The sequence below is a fragment of the Gymnogyps californianus genome, chromosome 18, assembly GCF_018139145.2.
Source record: "Gymnogyps californianus isolate 813 chromosome 18, ASM1813914v2, whole genome shotgun sequence".
Classification (NCBI taxonomy): Eukaryota; Metazoa; Chordata; class Aves; order Accipitriformes; family Cathartidae; genus Gymnogyps; species Gymnogyps californianus.
The window spans coordinates 9519001-9542439 of NC_059488.1; the positions used below are offsets into that span (position 1 = coordinate 9519001).

At 46.9% G+C, this 23439-nt stretch overlaps 3 protein-coding genes across 3 annotated transcripts; 2 read left to right on the forward strand and 1 right to left on the reverse strand.

Moving 5' to 3' along the window:
* Window positions 1-1799: 1799 nt before the first annotated feature.
* On the forward strand, window positions 1800-12024 carry INPP5E (inositol polyphosphate-5-phosphatase E). The gene is made up of 10 exons (XM_050907893.1): window positions 1800-2656; window positions 4470-4593; window positions 5331-5428; window positions 6137-6261; window positions 6417-6536; window positions 6931-7038; window positions 8000-8161; window positions 8735-8850; window positions 9361-9497; window positions 10618-12024. Exons 1-10 carry the CDS (start codon window positions 1800-1802, stop codon window positions 10748-10750), a joined length of 1980 nt encoding a protein of 659 aa, XP_050763850.1. The 3' UTR covers window positions 10751-12024.
* A 225-nt stretch (window positions 12025-12249) lies between these two features.
* PMPCA (peptidase, mitochondrial processing subunit alpha) lies at window positions 12250-18415 on the reverse strand. Its single transcript, XM_050907811.1, has 13 exons — window positions 18363-18415; window positions 18053-18255; window positions 17782-17861; window positions 17348-17430; window positions 16949-17043; window positions 16681-16781; window positions 16003-16266; window positions 15671-15763; window positions 15286-15404; window positions 14706-14796; window positions 14520-14582; window positions 14138-14282; window positions 12250-13796 (listed from the first exon to the last, which is right to left on the reverse strand). Exons 1-13 carry the CDS (start codon window positions 18413-18415, stop codon window positions 13627-13629), a joined length of 1560 nt encoding a protein of 519 aa, XP_050763768.1. The 3' UTR covers window positions 12250-13626.
* Window positions 18416-18705: 290 nt separating this feature from the next.
* On the forward strand, window positions 18706-23271 carry ENTR1 (endosome associated trafficking regulator 1). Its single transcript, XM_050908157.1, has 7 exons — window positions 18706-18819; window positions 18915-19190; window positions 19755-19828; window positions 20611-20722; window positions 21340-21402; window positions 22152-22291; window positions 22713-23271. Exons 1-7 carry the CDS (start codon window positions 18706-18708, stop codon window positions 22804-22806), a joined length of 873 nt encoding a protein of 290 aa, XP_050764114.1. The 3' UTR covers window positions 22807-23271.
* The last annotated feature ends 168 nt before the right edge of the window (window positions 23272-23439 follow it).

A 23439-nucleotide genomic window follows, 5' to 3' on the forward strand; every position in this document is an offset into this window, starting at 1 on the left:
CGCCTGTAGGTTCCTGAAGGAACCTCCAAAGGAACCGTTTGGAAATAATGCTTTTAAAGACAGGGAGCTGGAGTGCTCTGCCTCTGACCAGGGGGTGTTCTGTGCTGGAACCGCCGTCAGCCTCGGGGCTGTGCGTAAGAATCTTCATTGAAATGTTCAAAATTGAAGCTGTAGACTTAATATAAGCAACTTTTAATATTTTTTTTTTTTAAGCGTAAAGTGCTTTGCTTCAAACTGCTTATTCCAATCTTATCTAGAATGGATCGTGACAGTCGTGCTGTTAGACGCCTGATTTATTTATCCCCCCCCCCGCCCCCGCGGGGGCTGGCGGTGCGCTCCTCCGGCCGCCAGGGGGCGCTGCCGCTGCCCGCGGGGCGGGTCCGGCGTCGCCGCCGTTGCTACGGCCGGGCCGCGGGCGCGCAGCGGGGCTGGGGCGGCCTCCACCGCCGCCGCCGCCCGCTCGGCCTGCCCGCCCGCCGGGCCGGGGCAGCTGCCAGCCCGGCCTCTTGAGGCCCTGTGGGGAAGAGTGGCCGCGGACGCGCCCGGGTGGAGCCGGCGGGGGCCCGGGCCGCGTCCCGCCCTCGCAGCGGCGGGTGAGGTGCCGCCGAGGCCAGCGCAGCGGAGCCGGCCTCCGCCGGGGCGGCAGCGGGCCCCGCGGGCCGGGAGGTCAGTGGTGTCTCAGCGGTGAGCGTGTCCGTGCCGCGTCCGCGGGGGGCGACCCGTGGGTGGTGTCTCCGGGGCCGCCGGTGCCCGCGCGTGTCGGTGACCGCGGCCGTGGGGAGCCTCGTCCATCCTCTCCTCGCCCAGGGCTGGCGCGGCCGCTGTCAGGGCTGCGGTCATTGTGGCGAAGCGGGTCGGTGAGAAAGGGAGGTGTGAGGAGCTGGCGAAGCTATCCCTCCTGTCTGGTCAGCGGGGAAAGCGGGCGGCTTCACCTCGGGTACAAAGATAGCGTTCTGGTGTGCTTTAGCAGGATTTTGCATTTCCAGTATAGAGCTACGCAGCGTGCCGCTGCAGGTGGGAAGTTCGGTTTGCAATAACTGCAGAATAATGAGGTGCTTCCTCTCCTAAGTAGGACTTTGCCTTGAACCCCAATTCCGTATCCCTAAAACTACTCCCCAGATACGTTCTTGGTTTCAGCGGCGGTGGCTGGGGGTTGGCGCAAAGCAAGAAAAGGTGGCAGCGATCTCCCCGCTGTGAGGTCACGGTAGGAGCTGAGATCACTTGAAATTTCCTGGCCTCTGGCACCGAGTGCTGTGGGCAGCCTGGAGGCTGGTTGTACTGGTGACTCACTGTACGGCAAGGAGAACAAGCTGTGATTTATGTACAGTTTTCATTTCCTTTCATGCTAACAGTATACACAGCCTTTTCTTAAGTCTGTACACAGCTGTGATGCCTACAGCAGCGAGGAAGTCAGTTCACTGCTCTGCTCTTGAAAAAAAAAGAAAATAACATTGGTTTTCTGACAAGGTCATGTTAAGGTTTGGATTGTTCTAGAGGGACGTCCTGTGAGGAGCTTGCTTTCTGATTCAGGAGCAGAGTTCGCAGCTCAATAACTTCATTCTTACGTGTTTTTCTTGGGGAAATCCAGGTATCCCACCTCTTGAAATTTTGCAGACAATGCATCTGCCTACACATACACCTGCCCTTCATTCTCAACTAAAGACTGAGCTGTCTTCAATTTCCATGTCTTTCTGGCTTGGTCAAAGCCCTGTGAACCTACGGGGTAAGCAAGGGAAGGAAACTACACTGTGAGGAACTTTTTGTATGGAGCAGTGTCCATAGCTGGTACCCGGGGGAGAATGAGTACTCCAAATGGATTTCCACAGCACTCAGGGGCATGCGTTACTCAGAGCACGGAGGGTGGAGCAGTACAGGACCTGCACGCTAAAAAAGCTGGCAAAGCAGCAAAGAAGGAGGCTGGTGGCAATGGGGTGCTTACCTTTGAAGATCCTCCAAGTGTAGGCACCTCTTTAAATGAAACCTTAAGGCTTCTATCAGATGAACTCAAAGCTAATATGAAAATTAAATCGGTCACTCCAAGGCCTCCTCGGAAACCCCGGCTGGAGCGTGCTGCCTCTCTGGATGAGAAAAGCTGGAGGAGGTGGCGGCGGTTTAGAACGAGTCAGGAAAGTCTGACTGATCCCAATGAGACGAGTTCCTCAAATGGTTCTCTGCAGGAAGCATCCCTCAGCCCTCCTGTCAGGGGTAGGGCAAGCCCCTGCCATCAGTGCTGCCAGCAGAATTCCTTGCACAGTTCACCAGATGCCTCAGAAGCCAGTCCCGTGGGGAAGAGCAGAGGAGGCACCTCCGACCTGGGAAAACGAGCCTCCGAGATCTCCAGTGCCTTTGGTGGGCTTCTGCGGGGGAAAGCGTTTGCAGGCGGCAAACCCCGGCTGTCCCAAATAATGCCGGCTCGACCTCTGCCACCCATGGAGCTCAATGTGGCCTCTCACACGCTGAGGACAGCTAATAGGATTGACTCAGATTGTATGGATTATCGACATTATTCTCGGCACAAGTTTGGGAGGGTAAGCAGCAGCTTGAGCGATACCAGGCTACATGGCAACGGGATGGTCTATGATAGTTGCTCCACAGACTCCATGAAATCTACATTCAGCCTGCTCACGCCCATTCGCTCCAAGGATGTTCGAAGCAGGTACGTCCCCCAGCTTCTTGTGGCAAAGTTTGGGGTGTGTTAGCAGGAGCCAGCTGCGCTGCAGAACCCTGGCTGGGCAGAGGCAGGGAACTTCAGACCGATCAGTAAAGCAGAAAAGTTGTTCTCTGTTGTTTAACCTGCTGTAGAGACTGGAAGCAGTTTGAAGATGAAGAGATTAGTACAAATACTCTGTATTTGCTCCTTTCAGCTGGGTATTGTTTTTCATAAATAGAAGTTTGATTTGCTGTCAGCTTGCTTGTAATATTCAAGTAATCTGTTCTGAAAATTAAGAAACAGTAGCTGTGCATGCTAACAGTTGGGAATTTTTTTTTTTTTTTTTTTAAATCTAAAAGTACATTGGGCTTGAACTGAAATGTTAAATGGCAGGAAAAAAACCCAAATATTTTAGCTTGAAATTATCTTGCAGTACTATCACAATCCTGTAAGGTGCTGAGGGTCCTCTGCAGATGCTGAGCTCATTTGGCTTCTGGCAGGATCAGATCACGTACTGTGAACTGCTTCAGTGTCCCACAGGAGCTCCTCTGCCCCAGCTTTTCCAGGAATCTCTTGAGGAAGAGTGTGATTCCGCTCAGATCTCAGGACTTTCTCCTAGTTTGGCCCTGACCTCTTGCTCTGGTTTCTCATTTGTCTTCATTCTTAGTTAAGTTTAGATTGTTGATTCGAGGGAACTGACAGGAATATACTAGTCTGCTTGCTAGTGTATCGAATCCTCTTCTTGGGTTGGCTGCAGACCCTCTATTTGTGAAGACCTGCCAGCACACGGCACGGAACTCTGCAACTAGTATTATTGATAATACTGCAGGTCAGGAAACATGTTAAAACGTAAAGAATACCAAGTGGTCAGCTAAAGGTTGTATGTTATAGATACACAACAGTCTGCAAGACCTTGAGGCATAAATCTGATCATTGATCCAAAGAGTGGGAGTCAGTGGTACAGGGGAAAATAATTCTGAGATAAATTGAAGTGTTACTAACTGGTAAAAAAGCCCCAAAGATAGATTGTTACTTGATTGCCATGAGGGGTTTTCTTTCATTTCCCTCTGCAAAGCTGTTGGAGTCAGGTGGGCAGCTGGGTAGACCAGTGGGTTGTGCGGCATTCCCTGACATCATGCTGTCGTCATTATTTACAGAGCTTAAGCAAGATTAAAAATGCTTATTCAACTTGCAGTCCTTTTGCCGATACCCCTTGCTTTTGTAAGCAGCGTGTTCTTTGGAGAGGCAGGTGGTGGGAGGCAGATCTATCCTTTTTGAATGTGATATTCTTTTAGACCTCAGGCTCAATAAATGGTTTACTTGAAAGCTAATTTGATGAGCTGAATTGAAGGAAAAATGTGAATTTGAATCCTTGGTTAGGAGCAACTTGGTGCCAGAACACTGGGAATGGTGGAGCTATTTTCATGTTGTAAGTAAACTGAGCTGCTTCAAGATACTCAAATGTCAAACCAATCTCTTCATTTGGTGTCTGCAGTAAGTACTAGGGGGATTGAAGACTTTGGATGGCTTCAGTCTTCTCATCACAGAACCTGTGCAGCATCAGTCTTGCTATCATACTTGTGTCCTGGCTTTGAAAAGGCTGGTTTTAGTTTTGTTTTCTTGCATGATCCATGAACTCTATAAGGGCTGGAACTTCATAAGGAACTTCAGGCAAGCAGAACAATATATAAATACTAAATGTCATTTTCTTGAGCTAAAGGTATGTTCTTGATTAACTCAAGATTCAAGTGTTACAAATCATTATTCCAACTGTCATGCTGTTTCCTTAGATGCTCTTTTATGGGTCTTCTGTTCACAGAAGCTATTTGGAAGGCAGCCTTCTGGCGAATGGTGCCTTACTGGGAGCAGAAGAACTTAGCAGATATTTTCCTGATCGGAATATTGGAATTTTTGTGGCCACCTGGAACATGCAGGGTCAGAAGGTATGTGCACATAAGTCTCCACAGGTCTTTTGGCAGTGGTAAAGTTACCCCAACTTTACCGCAAGGACTGGTGCGATGTTTTTTTTTTTTGTTCATGACACTGTTTCTCGTCAACCTGAGTTCATAGTCTTTATCAAATTACAAGGCCCTCTCATGCATGTTCATCTTAGTTAGAGAGTCGTTGTAACGGGGTTCCTCAGATACTGGGTGTGAAAACAGTGAGCTTGCTAGTGCCCCTCTGGCTTTTTGTGGCAGCTCCTTTACGCTCCGTTGCAATTAGGGTGATGTGAAGATGACTGACGATTTAGTGCTTATGACAAGAATATCTCTGATAAAGAACACAGCCTCCTGCCTACATCTTTACATAGATTGATTCTACCAGGTGACTGAGAAGCTATGCTTGGAAGAACACAAGCAACCCCTGGGGTGATCAGTAAATAGCCTGTGAGCTTGGTAAAAAGTAAGCATCACGGGAAATTAGAAACATCACGTTACTGGCCCACATGGCTGAACTGTGGAATCTTGGTCACTGCTGGAGCGACAGCAGTTGAAGTCTGCCTTTGGGAAGGGGAATTTTTAGTGTTATCCCTTAACCTATTTGTTTGAAGCCTGAATTGTTTGCATATGCTCTGGAACTTGTAGCTTAGCCTGGACTTTTATTATACTTTTCTAGTAAATCTTTGCATAACTAATATTGCTATTTTATCTTTTTTTTCTTTTTTTTTTTTAAATAATAGGAACTTCCAGCGAATCTGGATGACTTCTTATTACCAACAGATCCTGACTATGCCCAGGACATGTATGTCATTGGGGTTCAAGAAGGCTGTCCAGACAGGTAGCAAAAACAATGTAATGAACCATCCTCTTCTATTGTTAACTAATTACTTTGTTTTTAATTAGTCTGGAAATAGTCTCCATCATATTCTTAACATTTTCAAGAAACAACCCATTTAATAAGACTCTGAATTCCATTGCACGAGCACCAGGGGAAATGAGTTTTAGAGGAAAATGTCACAAGAATCTGTAAATACAGACCTTGGTCCTGTTGTCAGGGCAGCTAACAGCAAAACTCCTGTCTGATTTCTGTGGGCATCTTACCGTAGATCTGAGCCGGCTGTGAGCTGGCTCGTGGGCTGGCTGTTAGCGTTAGCAGCCACGTGCTCAGTAGTAGTACCTTGCTGCAAATTTCTAGTCTGTCCGAGATTGACCAACCCTAGAAGAGCAGGTTGAAGCCTCATGTCAGACTCTGCTTTTTTAGGGTACCTTCCCAGTGGGACTCTCTTTTCCTCAGATTTACAAGCTGCTCGGTGCAGTGGCAGGAATACTCTCTCACCAACATGCAGAGCCTGCCGCATGGCATGTGTGGAGTTACATGTCAAACTGACCAGCCTCCACTGCAGCATCGCTGTGGCAGTGGAGGTTTTGCTTACGCTTATGATGTTCTTTATCAGAGGGATTGCTCTGTTTTCACAGTGCTGATTTCCTTTCCTGGTTATTGTCTCTTGTACTGTCCTTGTGATCCAGCTGTTGTTCTTCCCTGCAGAAGAGAGTGGGAGATCCGCCTGCAAGAGACGCTAGGCCCCCACTACGTCATGCTCTCCTCTGCTGCACATGGGGTGCTGTACATGTCGGTCTTCATTCGGAGGGACCTGATCTGGTTCTGCTCAGGTGTGTGGTCCAGTAAGAGCTGGAGAGTGGGGAGGTGAAAGGACTGCTGCCATCGGGTGTCTTGTCCTTTTCTGCAGGGCTGTCCCTCGCCTAACTTTCCTGCTCACTGTCTCTAGAGGCTTTTCAGTAAAAGCAGCTTCTTTTTCTCCTTCCAGAAGTGGAGTATGCCACAGTGACGACTCGAATCGTATCTCAGATCAAAACCAAGGGTGCTCTGGGAATCTGCTTCACATTTTTTGGGACCTCCTTTCTCTTCATCACCTCCCACTTCACATGTGAGACATTTACAATCTTCTTAGAAGTGTCCTGATTGAGGGAGGAGGGGGGTTGCTTTACAAAGGTAAAAAAGCTGCAGGGGGATAGAGGAGCAGGACAGACTGAAGTCAAAGCTCAGGATTGCTGAGCTGAGACCGATAAGGGAGGAGGATTTTTTGGTAGCAAACTTACACAAGAGCTGTGTTTAGAAAAACAGAAATGAACTCTGCACAATTGTATCCCTTTCTCCACACTTTCTGTCAGTATTTTTCAGTCTGTATGCTCCTGGGTCAGACTGTTACATTTTACATGTGGAAAATGTCTGATGTCTTTTGGAAGCTCCTGTTATAACCAAAAAAGGTAATTGAATGAAAATGATGCATCACTGGCAGCAATGGGATTTCTGTCTTTCAGCTGGGGACAGTAAGGTGAATGAGAGGAAACTTGACTACAATAAAACTATTCAAGCCCTTACACTTCCCAAGAATGTTCCGGACACAAACCCGTATCGCTCCAGTTCTAGTAAGTGTGAAACCATGCTTGTGTGGGAGCCCAAATGAACAGAGCTTGTGCATTGTCTTTCAGTCTACACTAAGGAAGAGAGAGTGCTAATTTGAGACAGTATAAAAAGAGACCACAGGTCTTTTTGTCTGAGGACGGTTGGTATTCACGTGATTTTTTTTTTTAGGTGGGGTGTAGTTTTGGGGAGAATTTGAGAGAAGAAGTTGAAATGGAGGGGGAGAGAGAAAATTCAAAAGGCATTTTCATGTCATGTATTTTTCCTCAGAACAGCAATAAGATATTTTAGTGTAATTTTTATCAATATTATGGATGTGTTTCACTTTCCAAGTGTTTTCTAGAACAAGTAGAAATTACTTTATTTCAAAACTTAAGAGAAGGAACATTATTTCAATTTGCATATACACAGGTCAGCGTACCGTTTGCCAAATTCCATTATTGTTTCTTAATACTGTGCTGTTAACATGACATCTGGATATATAGCTAAGCCCTTTTTCTAGAAAGATGAGTTTACTCTTTATCTGCAGTGTGGCATTAGGTTTTTGTGTTCATACTTTTTTTAGGTCCTATAGGTAGTTTGGTCTCTTTTCAGCTTTTTCTATGATTTTTTAAAATTTCTGTTCTATTTTGTACTGTTTTTTTTATTACCACATTCTGTGATGGTCACAGGCAGAAAACATGCTCAAGTATTGTATCTCCTGGTAGTAAAAAGAAAGAATTTATGCCTGTTCCTTGAAGATAGCTAGCAGCACTCTCAGTAAGCTATGCATCATACAGCTCTCACTTCGAAAGAATTAAGTGAGTTTCATTTTAATGAGCGGGTAGCTATATCAAATACTTTAATTTACCTCAAAAGTCAAAAAGAGATTCAGGGAAGAAAAGTTTGGGTTGTTTTTTTTTTTTTTGCTTTCAGAAATTTCAGGATGTTTACCTTTATACTGACACTTCTGGCTTGAATTTGCAGGTGATGTCACAACTCGGTTTGATGAAGTATTCTGGTTTGGTGACTTCAACTTCCGACTAAATAAGGATCGTGAGACTGTGGATTCCATCTTGAACCAGAACCCGGAAACAGACATGTCCAAGCTACTGGCGTATGACCAGCTTACTAGTGAAATGAGTAGGGGTGAGGGACAGCTGTTTTTCTCCCTGGTCTCCAGGAACAAAGATATCTACACACAGAAATAATTACAGCCAAATCCCTATTTCCTAGAGACCTTTCCTGCTTTCTCTCGTTAAGTTCCCTAAAAAAGGAAGTCAGCAGTTGTCAAATACAGTGGCAGTCTATACAAGGGACCTTTTGCTATAGCATTTTGCTATATATAGTGTAATCTCCCAAGCCATTTACTGCTCTGTTTCGTCCGACTCCTCTGTAAACTGGGCATCATTCTCTCACAGCGTCAAGGGCATTTAGATCTGAATAACTAGCATTTGCAAAGCATCATGAGCTTCAATGGAAGGGGAAGTGCATGTACCAAGTGTTTTTTGTTTAAATAGCCACTGGCTATTTTTTATCCTCACTGTGTAAGAACTTGAGCTTGCTCCCTTCCCAGAGCCCAAGCCCAGGTTTTTATAGTATGTACATGGCTGCAGTTCCTAGCCAGCATTAGTTAAGCAGTGTTGCATAAATGCAGAAAGCGTGCCATGTTCTTGCGAAGGAGGAATTTGTTGTTCATGTTGTTCTCTCCTTCCCTTACAGGGTCTATTTTCAAAGGATTCCAAGAGGCTGACATTCATTTCCGTCCTTCCTACAAGTTCGACATAGGAAAGGACAGCTATGACACCACTTCCAAACAAAGGACTCCTTCCTACACGGTAAGGGATGATTTCAGAGCAGCGTGCTCGGAAGGGCTGCTCAGCCTCACATCTGCCTCCAAAGGGGATTCTCACCTGCGAGAAAAAGCTGCCTTCCACAGTTGGTCTGCATGAGATACAGTCGTGCTGAGATTTGTTGCTTAAGGGCAACAGGGCATGTGCAATTGGTTTGGAAGAAAGGATTGTTGAATCTGTGAGCACAGGGAGAGTTTGGCACAGGCTGCTAATCTTATTTTCTCTGCCTTACATCCTGTTCCAGTGCATCCTCCCCTGTGCCCAGAGCTGGGCACAGAACCGCTATTGGGATCAGACACACATTCTTCATGAATGTATCCCTGTCCAAGACACTTAATTTCACTAAGTGGAGTGTGATAAATAGAAACAAAAATGAAGAACAATCACTAAAGTGTGATAAATGAATGGATTTGTCTCTTGTGAACCAGTGCTTCTTTCCAGGGTTGATGTGCAAAGGGAGTTACCATCAGTCTCCCCTCTCTCTCTGCCTCCCAGGATCGAGTTGTATACCGCAGTCGGTACAGAGATGACATCCATGCTGTCAAGTACTCATCTTGTCCTGTGATCAAAACTTCAGACCATCGGCCTGTATTTGCCTTGTTTCGTGTGAAAGTGAGGCCTGGCAGAGACAAGTTAGTACCTCCTTATGCCACTCTGTATGATGGCACATGGCTCCAGTGATCCTGAGGATATGCTCGTGTTCGGAGTTTGTCCTCAGGAGAGTTCCTGAAAGAGAGTTTATCCCATGTAGCTCTGTGCAGCCTGTTTGGTTTTTACCCAATATATGCTCTCAGTGGTCAGAGCAGTAAGAGCGCTTAGACCTTGCACTGACATCTGAAATCCCTGCTGCCAGGTCCCTTAATCCTCCTGAGGGAGATAAACAGAGTCCATTGCAGTTGACTATAAATCTGTGTTTTATCTGAGATGCAGCCCTCTGTTTTTCCTGTCAGCATGGACAGCTCTCCTCTTCTGTTCCTCTTCTCTCTTTGGAATCAATGCTGTTTTCCCTCCCCAGTGGTGGCTGCATTTCAATATAGTTGTATGTCAGTGGAGTATTTTGAGATCCTCCAAGTTCTTGATGACCTACTGTGGGCTGTCGTGCTAGTAGAACTCCTTAGAAAATTTGGTTAAGTCACTGAAATTTAGTTAGTCTCTTTTCTGTGAGCAGCATGGTCAGGGATTTCAAGACCCAGGTATCTAGAAAATGGTGATTTCTCAAAGCACTTGATCAGCAGTGCAATTAGAATTGGGATTTTTTTGTTTATGGGTATTAAATACCCATTAAATAGAAGTATTGCAGAGTCTGTGAAGCTGGGCTGCTAGGGTTTCCTTCTGGCCTCTCTACAACAGACCAAGGTAAGAACTGTTGTGCATGAACCATACCAGCAAATACACCAACCTAACAGTAAGCTAGTTTAGCTTTTCAAATGAGTGTTTTTTGGTTTAGGGTCATAAAGAATGTCCTCCATGTATGCCTCTTATGAATGCAGACACGTTCATGCTTGAATTGGAAGTACATTTGCCTTTTACAACCAGTATTTTCTTCATTTAAATGTATCGTGAAAAACCTTAGCTTGTTGCTGTGGAAGAACAACTTTGTTTTACCCATTTTCTCCCACAGCAGTAGCTGAACATCTTAAGAAAGTAAAAATTAGGTTTCTGGCCTTTGTTGTATGAACTAGTTGGGAAATGTTGGGCAAACAAGAAGAATGTGTTTGTGCCCTGATCTAATTGCTTGTGTTTATATTGTAGCATTCCACTTGCTGCAGGGCAGTTTGACAGAGAACTCTATTTAATCGGAATAAAGAGGCGGATTACAAGGGAACTTCAGAAACGGCAAGAGCAAAAGGACCAAAAATCCAGCAGCATATGTAGCATTTCCTGAGCTGAGAACTCTACAATGCTTGTGTTAGAGGTGCCCAGAAAGAGGATTTCAGGCCATGGCAAACTCTGCAGGGAATTGTCTGCTTAAGCACCTCTGGCAGTTGCTGTGGCTTGTGAAGAATGTCTTAAACCTCATCCTGGATTCATTTGCATGAGCTAATCCATGTAGCTCAAGTGCTTTTGCTGAAGAAAATGGAGTCAGTTATTTAGGACATCCATCCCAACAGATGTAATTAATTGATGTATTTTTAACCATACTGTCTTTGGAACCAACCGAGTGCTGTCTCTTGGTTCTAAGATGACTCCATACAGGGGGCACAGCTTCTGGAATTGGCATGACTCGGGGCAGGGGACCTAAGAAAAGCCTGCAGAAAGGTGGAAATTTTTGTTTGTCTGTTTGATTTGATCTGGTTAGCTTACATACGTTGTGGGGTTGGTTTTTTTCCTTCTTATCTGTAGCGAAGTGTACGGTATTCTGTAAAATGCGTAACAGGGACCAGTTAGGGGACTCGGGCAGTTCTGTGTAAGGATGGTGCTCCTGTGTTGGGCTTTTTTGGTCCTCTACAGCAAGATCTGTGCGAATGTACTACTGTACATTTGAACTGTAGAAACATTGCCTTTCAATAATCATTCTATAGGCCTTCTGTTACTAAGGGGGTAAATATCAACCTCTCACACCATGTATTTTGCTGTTGAGACTGCTTGAAACAATCCCTTCCTTAACTCGCTTGCCCTCCCCAGGCGTGATAAAACACTACCTGCTTTCAGCAGCAGGACACTTGAGTTGAAAATAATGGTCTGAGTACAGCTACTGTGTAATGCTTCACCAAAGTGATTACGGTGTCAAGTGAGTACTAGGGAAGTATGCAGAGAAACTGCAGCAAGTCAGATCAGTGCAGTTCCATTACCTCTGATTACAGTTAATTCCTTTTATTTTTCCAATTCAGTGAACTGTGAATAACTTGCTATTTTTGAAGTAGTGTTGTCTTAAGGCTAAACATACTACATGGACCAGTATGGCACTGGTAAAATGTTAAGTACAGCTAATACTTAAAAACTCTTCATGGGCACAGATCGGCTGGATCATTAATCACCTTAGTACATAAAACACCGTGCAGACAACTTGGAGGAAGTGCTGCTAACTATGCAACCTGTCCAAGACAGAGCTTCTGTTCGGCGGTACAAACATTTATGGCACTGACCTGTCTGTAGCCATCAGGTATTTGGATTTCCTTTCTTTTTAAAGGAATAAAAATAAATTAATGCAATACCTTACATGAGAACCAGCTCTTATTGCAAGGTTGTCCGAACTAGAGTTCTTTGACTGTGTGATGCATGCTAACCGTTTGGGTGACCTGAGCCATTTGTCTTCAGCTGGAAGAGCGGGACAGATTTCTTTAGGATCATTTGCATTGAACAAACAAAGCACACTTCACCTGCCAGTTCAAGAAACCCAGCCATTCGTTGATGAATTTCAGAACTCTTACTACTTGCTCCAGTCATTTAAAGGTCTCTTTATTTTCTTACAAACAGATACAACAACTGAATAGGACGTCCATACTGTGGGTTCCACAAGAAGCAATGCAACATGTTTTCTTCTAGTTGCATGAGGAAAGGTATGGGGATAAAGCAGGCAATAGCTGCCTCACAGTGTTCCGCTCCCAGTTTGATTGCTCCTTACAATGCACATTGAGCCAGTGAAGTGCTGCAATGCAGCTGTCTAAATTTTTAAGTCCCTATGTTAGGGGATTATGTAAATCAGATGTTTTATTTCCTTTCTTTTGGGTCTCCATTTCTTCAGTATATCAAATGCATGGCACTTAGCTTCGTATCAGTTGCTTTCAAGATCCTGAGCTTTCTGAACATCATTTTGTTGATCTTGACTCCTAGCTGAGCTCCATCTCTGCTCTGAGACTGACGATTCTGTCTTCTTTTTGCAAGGCCTTAAGTTCATCTGTGTGACCATTTGAAGAAAGTAGGGTGCAGCAGCAACTCCTTTAATAACTTCCTGTTTGGATACCAACTCTGGAGTAAAAGAACTTTTATTCTTTAGCATAGTTCACTTGCAAGTGAAAAACCTAAAGAATAGGATTGCTTTAATTCTACAGTAAGTGTCCCCGTAGCATTATGCACAGTAGCTCTGTGGACTCCCCAGAAACTGTTGGTTATGCCATAGGTCTACTTTCCTCTGAGCTCTAGCAAAATTATGGAGTTATTTCCAGGCATGTGACTTACTTGTAGTAGTACTGCAGATGGTAAATTACACTGATGAAATGGATCCGTGATGCTTGTAACAAAACCTGGACTGCAGGAAACTTGTTGCCTAACTTCAGATGGATAATAACTAGTATTTTCCTAATTCCGTTTGACCAAGTCTTTGTTCACCTTGGTAACAGCTATAGATATTCTTTGAATTCACCTATGGAAGCCAAGCTCTTTAACAGGCCACCACGTTCCTCAACAAGGGGACACCCCAGGACCTCCAGTGTGACAGCCCCACCTCTACTGCTGATACGATTACGTGGTAACACACAGCAGTGACTGACTTCTCAGAGACATGCTTTCAGTTGTAGTGATGAATATTTTGGTTTGCTATGTTCTCCCCAGTGCCAAGAGAAGGCTGTATACACCCATCTTCTCTTGTAACCTACTCAGAGGGTCAAAGTACTCATCCAGAGCCAGGGTGGGCCTTTAAGCCCAACATAATGAGCTCTTCACAGTCCAGCGTTCTGAAGCAGCTTTGTTCAGCTGTAGCATAGCTCCATGTTTGCACAGTATGCGTGGAAAGATGGGGGGAAAGGCTTGCAGCAATATTATAATCTCAAAAACATATTAAAAAAGAAGCAAGTCTGTCAGACACGTGCACAATGCAGTGCTTTATCGGAAGAGCCGGTACATCCGAGGGAGTCGCCCATCCTTACTGGAAAGTGCCGTCTGGATGTGTTCATAAGTGGGCAAATCTGTTAAGTCACCCAGTGCAGCCACAGCTGGTTTTTTATGAAGCATCTTAGTGACCACTCTCTTGATATCAGTAGATTTCACCTGACCTGCAGAAAAGGAAAAGAAGCCAGAATAGTGACAACTACATTCTAAACAGCACAAAGCAGCTTTATTATGATGCTGAGTCAGACCCCGTGCTCAGAAAACCAATCACTAACTCTAGATCTTCTCTACCATGCTTCTGTTTTTTCCTTCCTTCTGACAAAAATAAGCATTGCACTAGCTTGCAAGCAATTGAGAAGATCAGTTTGAAATATGTATCTGTAGTATTTATGCCCCCAGGCTTTCTAAGGCAATTGATCTGTGCTACAAGAATATGTTGTAAGTTGCCCCGCCCCAACTGTACCTACAATTCAGTCGAGGCAAGGAAAAAGCATTGTCTACTCACTGATCAGGGCACAGAGCTCATGAGGTAGCTTCCTTGTGTTTGTTGCCAACACTTGCCTTCCCACATCTTCAAAGATAACTGGCCGAGACTCAAGGTTCATCATGAGCATGGACTTCAGCTGCGTCTTTGCTCGCTCAAGTTCTACCTGTAAATGAGCAGCAAATACCAATAGATGTTCAAAAAAGTCTGGCTGCTGCTCTCTAATACAAGATAACACGAGTTGTGCAAACACCTTCCTCCTCTTTGTGAATGTGTTGCTGAAGTGACTCTATTCTTTTACAGAAATACGTAACATACGTAACATTCATTCTAGCAAGGCCAAGTGCAATGCATTATTGCAGCTCAAAGACCATCTGCATAGTCAGCAAGTTAGGCTGCTGACCTCTCCTACTGCTCCTGCCATTAGAATGAATTCTCTTGTGATGATTTCCACCATCTCTCGAACCTAGGAAAAAAAGATAATTGAAAGAAGATTAGAACAATGCTTATTCTGTTAACATTACTGTCTGGTAATAAGCGATGCGATTACTTTTTAAGGACACCTGTCTTTGAATACAGGACTATGTACCTGTTTTGGATCTGCACTGGCATGTATACAGAGGAGACCTGTATCCTCATAACTGTGGTGGTAAGAGGTTGCATTATACATCCAGTGGTGCCTGTGAGTACACAAACAGTATTTAAAAGTTGAAAAAACAGAATTTAAATGTAAAAATCAAACAAACACGGACAGCAAGTCCCCTCCTAGCACATTTTCAGGATTCTCAGCAGTGCCAGTGAGAATCGTCAGTCCCTGCCTCTGACAATTTCTGCATGTGCCATCTACGTCCTTCTCTCCGCTTGCATCCTTGAGACCGAACCCAGAACAATACAGAGCAGTACTACTGGTACCTACTGCCAATTCTGTTAATACCCCCTGATTAAAGGATGGGTTGGGGGGCTAGTGGAGGAAGACAGGATTCTTCGTCACTTCTGCCCTTCACTTTCACCCTCTCGAAATGCCCGCTAACAAATCAGTCCCACATATTTCAAGCAGAATAAGCTGATGTAAAACCTGGGGGCGTTGGCTTTCAAAAGATGAAGCCTTCCATGTGAACCTGCTAGAGAAGACTGTTTCTGCTATCCCTTAAACAGAAAGGCAAACCAACCTGTTGAGCACATTGAGATACAGTCGGGTGAACATGCCCTTGCCAGGCCCTCCAGCTGAAAAAGAGCCACCACCTCCCATCATCATGTTTAATACCGCAAAGGGAATGAAATCTTCCTCCTGAATTGCAACAAGAAATTCAGTCAGCTAATAGCAGAGCTCTCAAGGGTCTGGGCTGAGTAAAGAGGGAGAAAAAGAGTCAGAAAGAAACATGGCACAAGAAGAGCGTAAAGGTCAGTGCCTTCATCAAATTGTCAGTGAAAAAGCTGCTCGTCTGTACTTGCAGCATCAGCAGCAAGAGTGTCAATGTTTACATAATGAGAGAGTATTCTGGGATTCTTCAAGCACAGGGCACCCAAAACAAAGGATTTTAGGTTGATACTTACTAAAAATGAGCAGCTTTCTAACCCAATCATGATGTGGGTAAGCTCTGGGATGGGAGTAGGGCCCAGACTCACATCTGACATATCTTTTTCAACCTGTGGGAAGGGCAGACAAATTATTAGGACCGATTTTCACCTCTGTTGTATCCAGCTTGATACATTCCCAATAACTAACCTGTCACCCAGATAATGGCTGTCATGGCCAGTTTTGGCTCATATTCATGAACAGTATGTAATTTCAGAAAAGCAAAGCCTATAGAGAAATCAGTTGAAGTCCAAATCTGCACCTCCAACAGACAGGAAGAGGCATGATGCCACCTCCACCTTCCCTTTACCTTGACAATGCCTCCCGTGTACTGAGCCACAGATCTGTCCACGTCCTTGGTCTGCCCGCTGCCCCACACCGGCTCAGCTCCAAGCAGATGTTTCTTCGCACACTCCACTAACTGCTCGTGCTCGATTCCCACCCCGGCCAGCACCATCCTGTCCGGCGTATAGTAGTTGCGCAGGTACGAATGCAGGACTTCTCGATCAATTTTGTCAGTATTTTCCACTGGGCAGAACCTGTTCAGTCCAACTGTATTGTCTCTGTAGGCTGCCTAAAAGGAAACAGATACATTAAAGTAACAAATATTACTTCATCCCCTGCCATCTACACCTTCTCCTTCTGTTTTAGGATCATGCCTACCTGTTTGAGACATGTACGAGAGGAAGAGCTGAGCATTATTTCACTAATGTCAGCGTAACTCAACAACGTGGTGTCACCCATGTCAGCAAAGATAAGTTATAGATAGTTTTAGTTTAGGTTAAAATTTTTCACGTGTGTAGAACGTAGGATTTCAAAGTGGAGGGTACAGCAAAATTCTCCCACCACTGAAATCTAACAACGACAGAAAAATCTGTTTTCAGAATAGTCTAAAATAAACCCTGAAGTTGAGGAAAAACTGAGGAAGAGAATGCAGCATGTCTCATACAGGGGGCTGCACACAAGAATAGACTTTTCAGCGTTTTACCGCATGGATCATTTCTGTGAGCAGAGGCTCTGGATCAGGTCTCATATTCAAGTCTTCAAGCTCAAATCGTATAGCCGTTCGAGTCATCTCAATTTCTTCATCTGTAATAAGAAAGAATGCAACAGATAGATAACAACCACCATGCAAAATACCCAACTGCTACATGATAACGTCTTGATGAGCACAACCTAATGAAGAATTCTGAAATCTAATAGCAAGTCATGCGCTGGGAGTCTTTTTTTTGAGACAGAGATTTATGTTCCCAGACCTGATAACCTGGGCTGTAGTGCTACATCAGCCAGCAAGTTGACCACTGTGTCCAGGCCTTTGGCATCGGCAGAAACAGCGTACATTATGGTGTCCCTGCAACACAAGCAGACAGGTTCTGCATTGAGAATTCACTTCTACGATCGTTCAGTAAACGTGCATCAGGAAATCACAGATAAAGCTGCTTGACCATTACTCATTAAATGCTTTTGAAAGGAAACAGAACTGACTTTTATAACCCTTTCAGGTTCACTTTTGTAGCTTCTTAGCAGTTGCCACAAATGGATTTCTGCTGCTTAGAAACACAAAGTGGCTTTTGCCGCCACACACCAGAAAAAGCAACTCATACTGCTGTCAGTGTTACAACCGCTCAGATAACAGAGCACAAAGAGCATCATACCTCGATGCCTGGCAGTCACAAATGCCCCCATGCTTTTCTAAGGTGAGGAGAATTTCATCTTTGCTGCCAAACTGAGCTGTGGACTAAAAAAGAAGATACCAGTGTTATTAGTAAAGCAATAACTGTTTATAACCCTTCAGTGCAACCCAGAACAAGCATCTTCTACATTCTTTAAATCAAATGGTTTACTAAATACTCGCTGATCTTGGAGATGAAAGCACAACGACTTACTTTCAAAATATAATTACGGTCACAATAATTAACTAGGAATACCATCACCATCTATTTAAACAGATCAAACCCACAGTGCCGCTGCGAGGAGCAGGCCCTGCTCTCAGCTGCTCTCTCTCGCTCCCCCCGTCACTCACTGCTGTGCAGATTTACGGTGTTTCACACAGACTCCGGGACCCCGCTACGACAAGTACGGTACTCACGGAGAAGGCCAGCTTTTCCAAGAAGTGAGAGATGCCACTGAGATATTTCGCTTCATGTCTTGATCCCGAATTTATAAGAACTGGCGTTAAGAAGACAAGAAGTCAGCGTGACTTTTACCCCCACCCCGGTCCTTATACACAGGCCAGGCACCCAGCTACCGGGGGAGGTGAAGTCTCACCGCTGCATCCCTGGCCAGGCCAGCTGAGGCCGGGGCAGTGGCACGGCCCGGTGCCCCCCCCCACTTCCCCCTTGCCCGGCTCGGGTACTCACGGCCCACGGTGCAGAACTGCCCGAACTTCTTCTGGGAGGCGACCCGCAGCCCGTTCTCCAGCACCGTCACCCGCGTCTCGAACCGCTCCCGGCCCTCAGCCGCCGCGAAGACCGCCTTGGGCACGCCGGGCAGCGGGCAGGTCAGCGACACGCTGGGGTAGGCGCCGCCGCCGCTATAGCTCCGGCCGGCCGCCAGCCCGTACCTGCGGGACAGCGGGAGCCGCCGTCAGCGAGGCCGGGCGCCCCGGCAGCACCTCCCCCGCGGCCGGTACCGGGCGCTGCATCCCCCTCCCTCCCCGCCCATGCTCACCGCCGGGCCGGGCCCCAGGCGCCCCGCCGCAGCCACGCCATGGCGACCGCCATCTTGCCGTCACCCGGTAGCCTCGCTGCCTCCCGGCGCGGGGTCACGCGTGTGCGGGGCAGGCGGCACTGCGCAGCCGCACTGACCCCGGGGCATGGGGTGGGCGGGGAAAGGGGCGGGGCTAAGCCGCTCCGGAGAGGCGGGACTCGGGGGAGGCCGCGATTGGGTGAGGTTGTGGTGGCCGCTCGCTAATTGGTCCGTTCTGAGGGGAGGTGGGGCCCGCTCTGAGGCGAGGCTCCGCCCCGCGGCCGGTAGCTGCCCGGGTCGCGGAGAGGGCCGAGGCGGGGCGGCTATGGCGGCGGGGGGGCTGCCGGCGGCGGGCCCGGCCGAGCCCAACCCCTTCTCCTTCCACGAGTTCGTCCGCAGCAAGGCCCGGAGCAGCGAGGAGGCGGCCGGTGCCCGCCAGGTAGGGCCCGAGCGGAGGCGCGGCTGGGCCCCGCCGCGCTGAGGCGCTCGTCCCGCGCCCACCTCAGCCCCTCTGCTCTGCTCTCCCCTCCGCAGGCGGCGCGGCCCGGCCCGAGCCTCGGCCCCCTCTTATTCCCGGATCCGGCGCCGTCCGGAGAGGCGGAGGACGAGGAGGAGGAATGGAGCGGGAGCTACCAGCCCTTGGCCGTGGAGCAGGCCCACCTCACCGCCGCGGGCCCCGCCTCGCCCTCCGCCGGCTCCTTCTTCTGCGAGGGCGTGGGGCTGGCAGGCAGCGAGGAGCCGAGCGTGACCTCCCTCGGAGCCCCCCCGGGGCCGGGCTTTCACTCCCTGCGGCAGCCCAGCTACGAGGAGGTAAGCAGCTCGGCTGTCCTCCCGGCACCTTTCTCAGGGCGGACACAAACGCCGCCTTCGGGCCCCGTCTTCTGTCAAGTGAGCTCTGAGCTCGCGTATCAGGTTGTTAGAGAAACTTGGTGTCAAAGCCTGCTGTCAGTGAGGGCTGCGCGATACGTGGCAGCTTGTTAGAGCAGCTTGAGGGAGAGAGGTAGGTCTGAAAAACCGCTCTGCAGCGGGAGTCAGATCCAGTACCTTGTCTGTCCTACTGCTTTTGGCGTGACCCAGGTGACTTCCTCATGCTCTTGCCCCTTGAGGCCATATTAATTTAGAATTAACAGCATTTGATTAGTCACATCTGCGCTGGTTGTTCGGTGCCACGTTTCTGTGCCCCACAGAGTTAGTGAAGTCAAGTGGTTTCGAGAGGGGAAAACTAGGTACAAAAGTAAGCTTGAATGTAACAGAAAATGCAAGACTTTCTAGCACTAGAGTTAAAGCTGAGTATTTCTTCTGGTGCTGGTCTTGGAGTGCTAGTAGTGTTGTGAAACTACACCCTCATTTCTAATGAGAATTTTTATTTTTTAGCTAAAAGAAGAGAATGCCAGTTTGAGAAGCAAGATCAATAAGCTTCAGATTTTCTCTGAAACTCAAGCAGACAAGTGCGTAAGCCACAGTATGGGGGAAAGTAACCACATAAGCAAGGAGTTGTCTTAGAAGAGGTGCTCACTGGAAACAGTCAACGTCTTTAAAGAAGAAAAATGTAGTTGAAATCTATGCTATTTATTAAAAAGCTTTAACAAACCTGGTTTTCTTATTGAAAAAGGCTTGGAAAGTAAGTAGCAAGCTGACATCTGATGAGTGTGTGTGTGTGGCTTACGCTCTGTGCAGTTTAGGTGGTTAGTGAAAATGAGGGCAGGGCTTGATAGGATGCATTTCATAAAGCTTCAGATTAACAAAATAATGAATCTTAATCTCTCACCTTTGAAGCAAGAAAAGCATTTTTATTTTTGCTGGTGAGCAACTTGATATTAGGAGACTTGAATTTCCTGAGGCTAAACAACCTGGTGACTGATCTAGGGTGGCAATTTCTTCAGTTCCTGTCTGAATCCTCTGCACTCTGCTGCTCCTGGCAGTGAGGCAGCTGGTACTTCCCTAGCGATGGGGTAACCATTTGTTTCAGAATTGCCCTTATCTAGACTGATTGTGAACGGCCGTGTTTTCTGTACGGCCTTTCTGCATTCAGCTGTATAGTTCCTGTTAATGCTAATGGATGTTGAACAAAGAAATCTCCTGAGCCACAGCCTAGAAGTGTAGTTCTGTGGGAAGACTTCATTTTTCTTATAACATGAAAGAATGAGTTTCCTGATCTTTCCCTAGAATTTTCTTCCTAACGTATTTAATGTTACAAGTGCTTACTGTACATTGCCTCTTGTTTTTTAAGGATGAGGAAGCTTGAAAAAAAGCTTGAGGAAAACAAAATTAAAGAAGAAAAAGAAGCACAGGATTTGGAAGCAATGGTGCAGCACGTGGAACAAAATCTCCAGCTGATGACTGTAAGTGTTGGCATTTGCCATAGTAGCAGAAGCTTGTTTGCAGCTGGAACTGTGTAGTTCCATTCCTTTTCCTTCCTCCCCCAGGAGAGCGAGGGAAGCTGAAGTGATTGCTTCACCCGTGTGAGCACTAAACAGCTCTGATGGGTTCAAACTTTTCCCTTACAACAAGACTGCATCCCAGTCTAGAACCCCTTTCATTACCTAGAATAAGGGAGGTCTTTGCATTAATACCGTTTCTGGATTCATTAACAACTTCAGTTGCTTTTTTGCAGCCTTCTGAAAACACCTCCTATGTGAACTAAGAGCTGTTTTTCCTGCTTGCTTATTTATACTGAGTACCTTTTCCTCTTGTCCAAGAAAAAAAACCCTTAATGTCCCGAAGTGACAGATGGCACTCGAAGATATCAGAAAGGAAAAATAGGGAGGGGAGGAGACAGCTGATCCGACATGACTGGGGGCACTATCCCCGTCTCGTAAAGCATTCAGAACACGAGGTGGTATAACACAAACCATATCACTTCAAGTTCTGTGCTGGAATCATGCATTTCTGCATAGCTCAAATTGCCTGCTGTGTCCTAAGCACTGCTATGGTATAAATAGTCTTTATTCTATTTCAGAAACGGGCTGTTAAAGCAGAAAACAATGCTACAAAACTGAAACAGGAAAACGCGCTACTTCAGGTACGAAGCGGTATTCTTAAGGCCTTGCTGAATGTACTGGGGCTGAAAGCGTACATCTTGAAATTGAGCCTATAAAAGGATACTGAAAAATTTTAACTACGCCTCACTTTTGCTAGTGAATGCCATAGAAGACGTTCTAGACCAGAACATTTCAGCTCTACGCAGACTGGTGACTTCATCTCTGGGACGTGTGGTACCTCGCTCACAATTTTGCTGAAGTTTCACGGGATGTTCAAATGCCGTTCGGTGTTTGGGACCTGTGAATGCCGTAATGCAACAGGGCAAACGGGTGTCTAGCTGTAGGAAGGTGCCTGACAGAGCAGGGAGAGAAGCTTGAGAGATACTACAGATAGCTCAGCAGAGCCTGCGTAGGGTTAGATGGTAGCATCGGCGTCAGGTAGCAGCTTCCATCCCGCCGTCGGAGTTGGAATACGCCGCTCGATTTTAACACTGGATCGGTTCTGTGAAACAAGCAGACTTTGGGGCTGCTGCCTGGCAGGCTGTCATGAAAACGCTGCGTACGTTTTCGGTTTTAATAACTGCTTCTAAGCTGTAGTTTTCTGTCAGAGACTGCTCTCCAGAGCTGGGAAGACATTCTGTCTGGGCAATCTGGTTACGGGACCTATTAATTAGTCGCTGTACCCAATACATTGCTGTACGAATGTATTCATTAGCTGCTTTAGTTGTAAAGTATCTACTGGAGTTTTGTGGGTATTTTCATATAAAGTTTTTGTTTGTTTCCTCCTTAGGTTCAGCTGAAGAATTACAAGACGGAGAATGAAGCCTTGAGGTCGGGCCAGTCGGCGAGTCTGGCCGTGGTGAAACAAAACGCAGACCTCGCCTTACAGAACCTTCTCACGGTTATAACGAACTCCCGGTCTTCGATCAAGTGAGTTGTTTTAAGACGACTCCTAACACTATCCCAGATGCTTTTCTAAATCCTGAGGTCACAACTAAATGTCCCCAGTGGTTTTTTTAGGATTGAAGCTCGGGTTCTTGTATTCTGTATGCCAGATCAGCTAGTCCATGTTCTTACTTACCTGCAATGTATTTTCCTCCAAGTTTAGGTAATAAAAATAACTAGAATGCGTAAGTCTTTTTTTACTTAATGTAAAACCACTATGCTTAGGCTCTCTAAGTCTCTTATACTTCACTTCTCTAAAACTCTTATACTTCAAGAAGTGAAGTCTTCAGTCCAGATGAACTGCTTCTCGAAAAATCACGTTGCATGGGTAACCAGCACCAAAACGCTGCCTGGCTAGGTCACCCTCTCCTCCTCAGTCTGACGCTGTCTCTCTCCCACATTGCAGGCAGCTGGTCTCCGGAGCAGAATCACTGCAGCTCGTCGCCGATCTCCTTAAATCAATAGACAGAATTTCTGAAGTGTCAGAAGATGGACAGTAGAACTACAAAACGGACTCAAATGGAGAACTTTGCTTTCATGCCAAAACCATTCCTTAAAAGTTAATTTCTGATATTTGACCTCGTCACAACATGCGAAGCTGTCAGCGCTGCTGCAGAACCGCCTTTGCCAGCTCTACCCACCGCGCAGCCACGGCCACCGGGTCGCTAAAGCCCGAACGGACAAGAGTACGTCCCTGTTCCTGCTAGGCTGGGACCACGGCCCCGTCTCCCCTCGCACCCCGCATTCCCGTGAGCACCCCGGGTTTTGGCCGGGACTCCCCTTGCCTTTCTCCCCCCATCAGGGCGTTCCTCGCCGCGGAGGGAAAAGGGGTTGGTGGGGGTTCGTGCAGCGCGGCGAGTCCCCGAGGCTGCGGCGGGGCTCGGCCTCGGGAGGCAGTTTGTAATCCTCATCCCGGCCGCTGTGTAACGGGTTTTGTGGAGCTATTAAAGCCCGCGGAGGTGGCGGCACAACCGGTGTGCGGAGGAGGAGGAGCGGGGACCCGGGAGCCCTTCTCACCGACCATGTTCGCCGGCCCGCCCCGCCATCGGCGGCGCGCTCGATTGGCTGGGCAGCGTCACGTGGGGAGGGGCTCAGCTGACCGAGGTGCCCAGCAATGATTGGGCGGAGGGAGA

Coding starts and splice junctions, on each gene's coding strand:
- INPP5E (XM_050907893.1), top strand. CDS start 1,800: ATGAGTACTCCAAATGGATTTCCACAGCACTCAGGGGCATGCGTTACT. Junction 6,537..6,930: donor CATCACCTCCCACTTCACAT/GTGAGACATTTA, acceptor TCTGTCTTTCAG/CTGGGGACAGTAAGGTGAAT. Junction 8,851..9,360: donor AAAGGACTCCTTCCTACACG/GTAAGGGATGAT, acceptor TCTGCCTCCCAG/GATCGAGTTGTATACCGCAG.
- PMPCA (XM_050907811.1), bottom strand. CDS start 18,415: ATGGCGGTCGCCATGGCGTGGCTGCGGCGGGGCGCCTGGGGCCCGGCC. Junction 15,405..15,670: donor TAGAAAGCTGCTCATTTTTA/GTAAGTATCAAC, acceptor GTTGCAATTCAG/GAGGAAGATTTCATTCCCTT. Junction 14,583..14,705: donor CCAGTGCAGATCCAAAACAG/GTACATAGTCCT, acceptor TTTTTTTCCTAG/GTTCGAGAGATGGTGGAAAT.
- ENTR1 (XM_050908157.1), top strand. CDS start 18,706: ATGGCGGCGGGGGGGCTGCCGGCGGCGGGCCCGGCCGAGCCCAACCCC. Junction 19,191..19,754: donor GGCAGCCCAGCTACGAGGAG/GTAAGCAGCTCG, acceptor TTTATTTTTTAG/CTAAAAGAAGAGAATGCCAG. Junction 20,723..21,339: donor AAAATCTCCAGCTGATGACT/GTAAGTGTTGGC, acceptor ATTCTATTTCAG/AAACGGGCTGTTAAAGCAGA.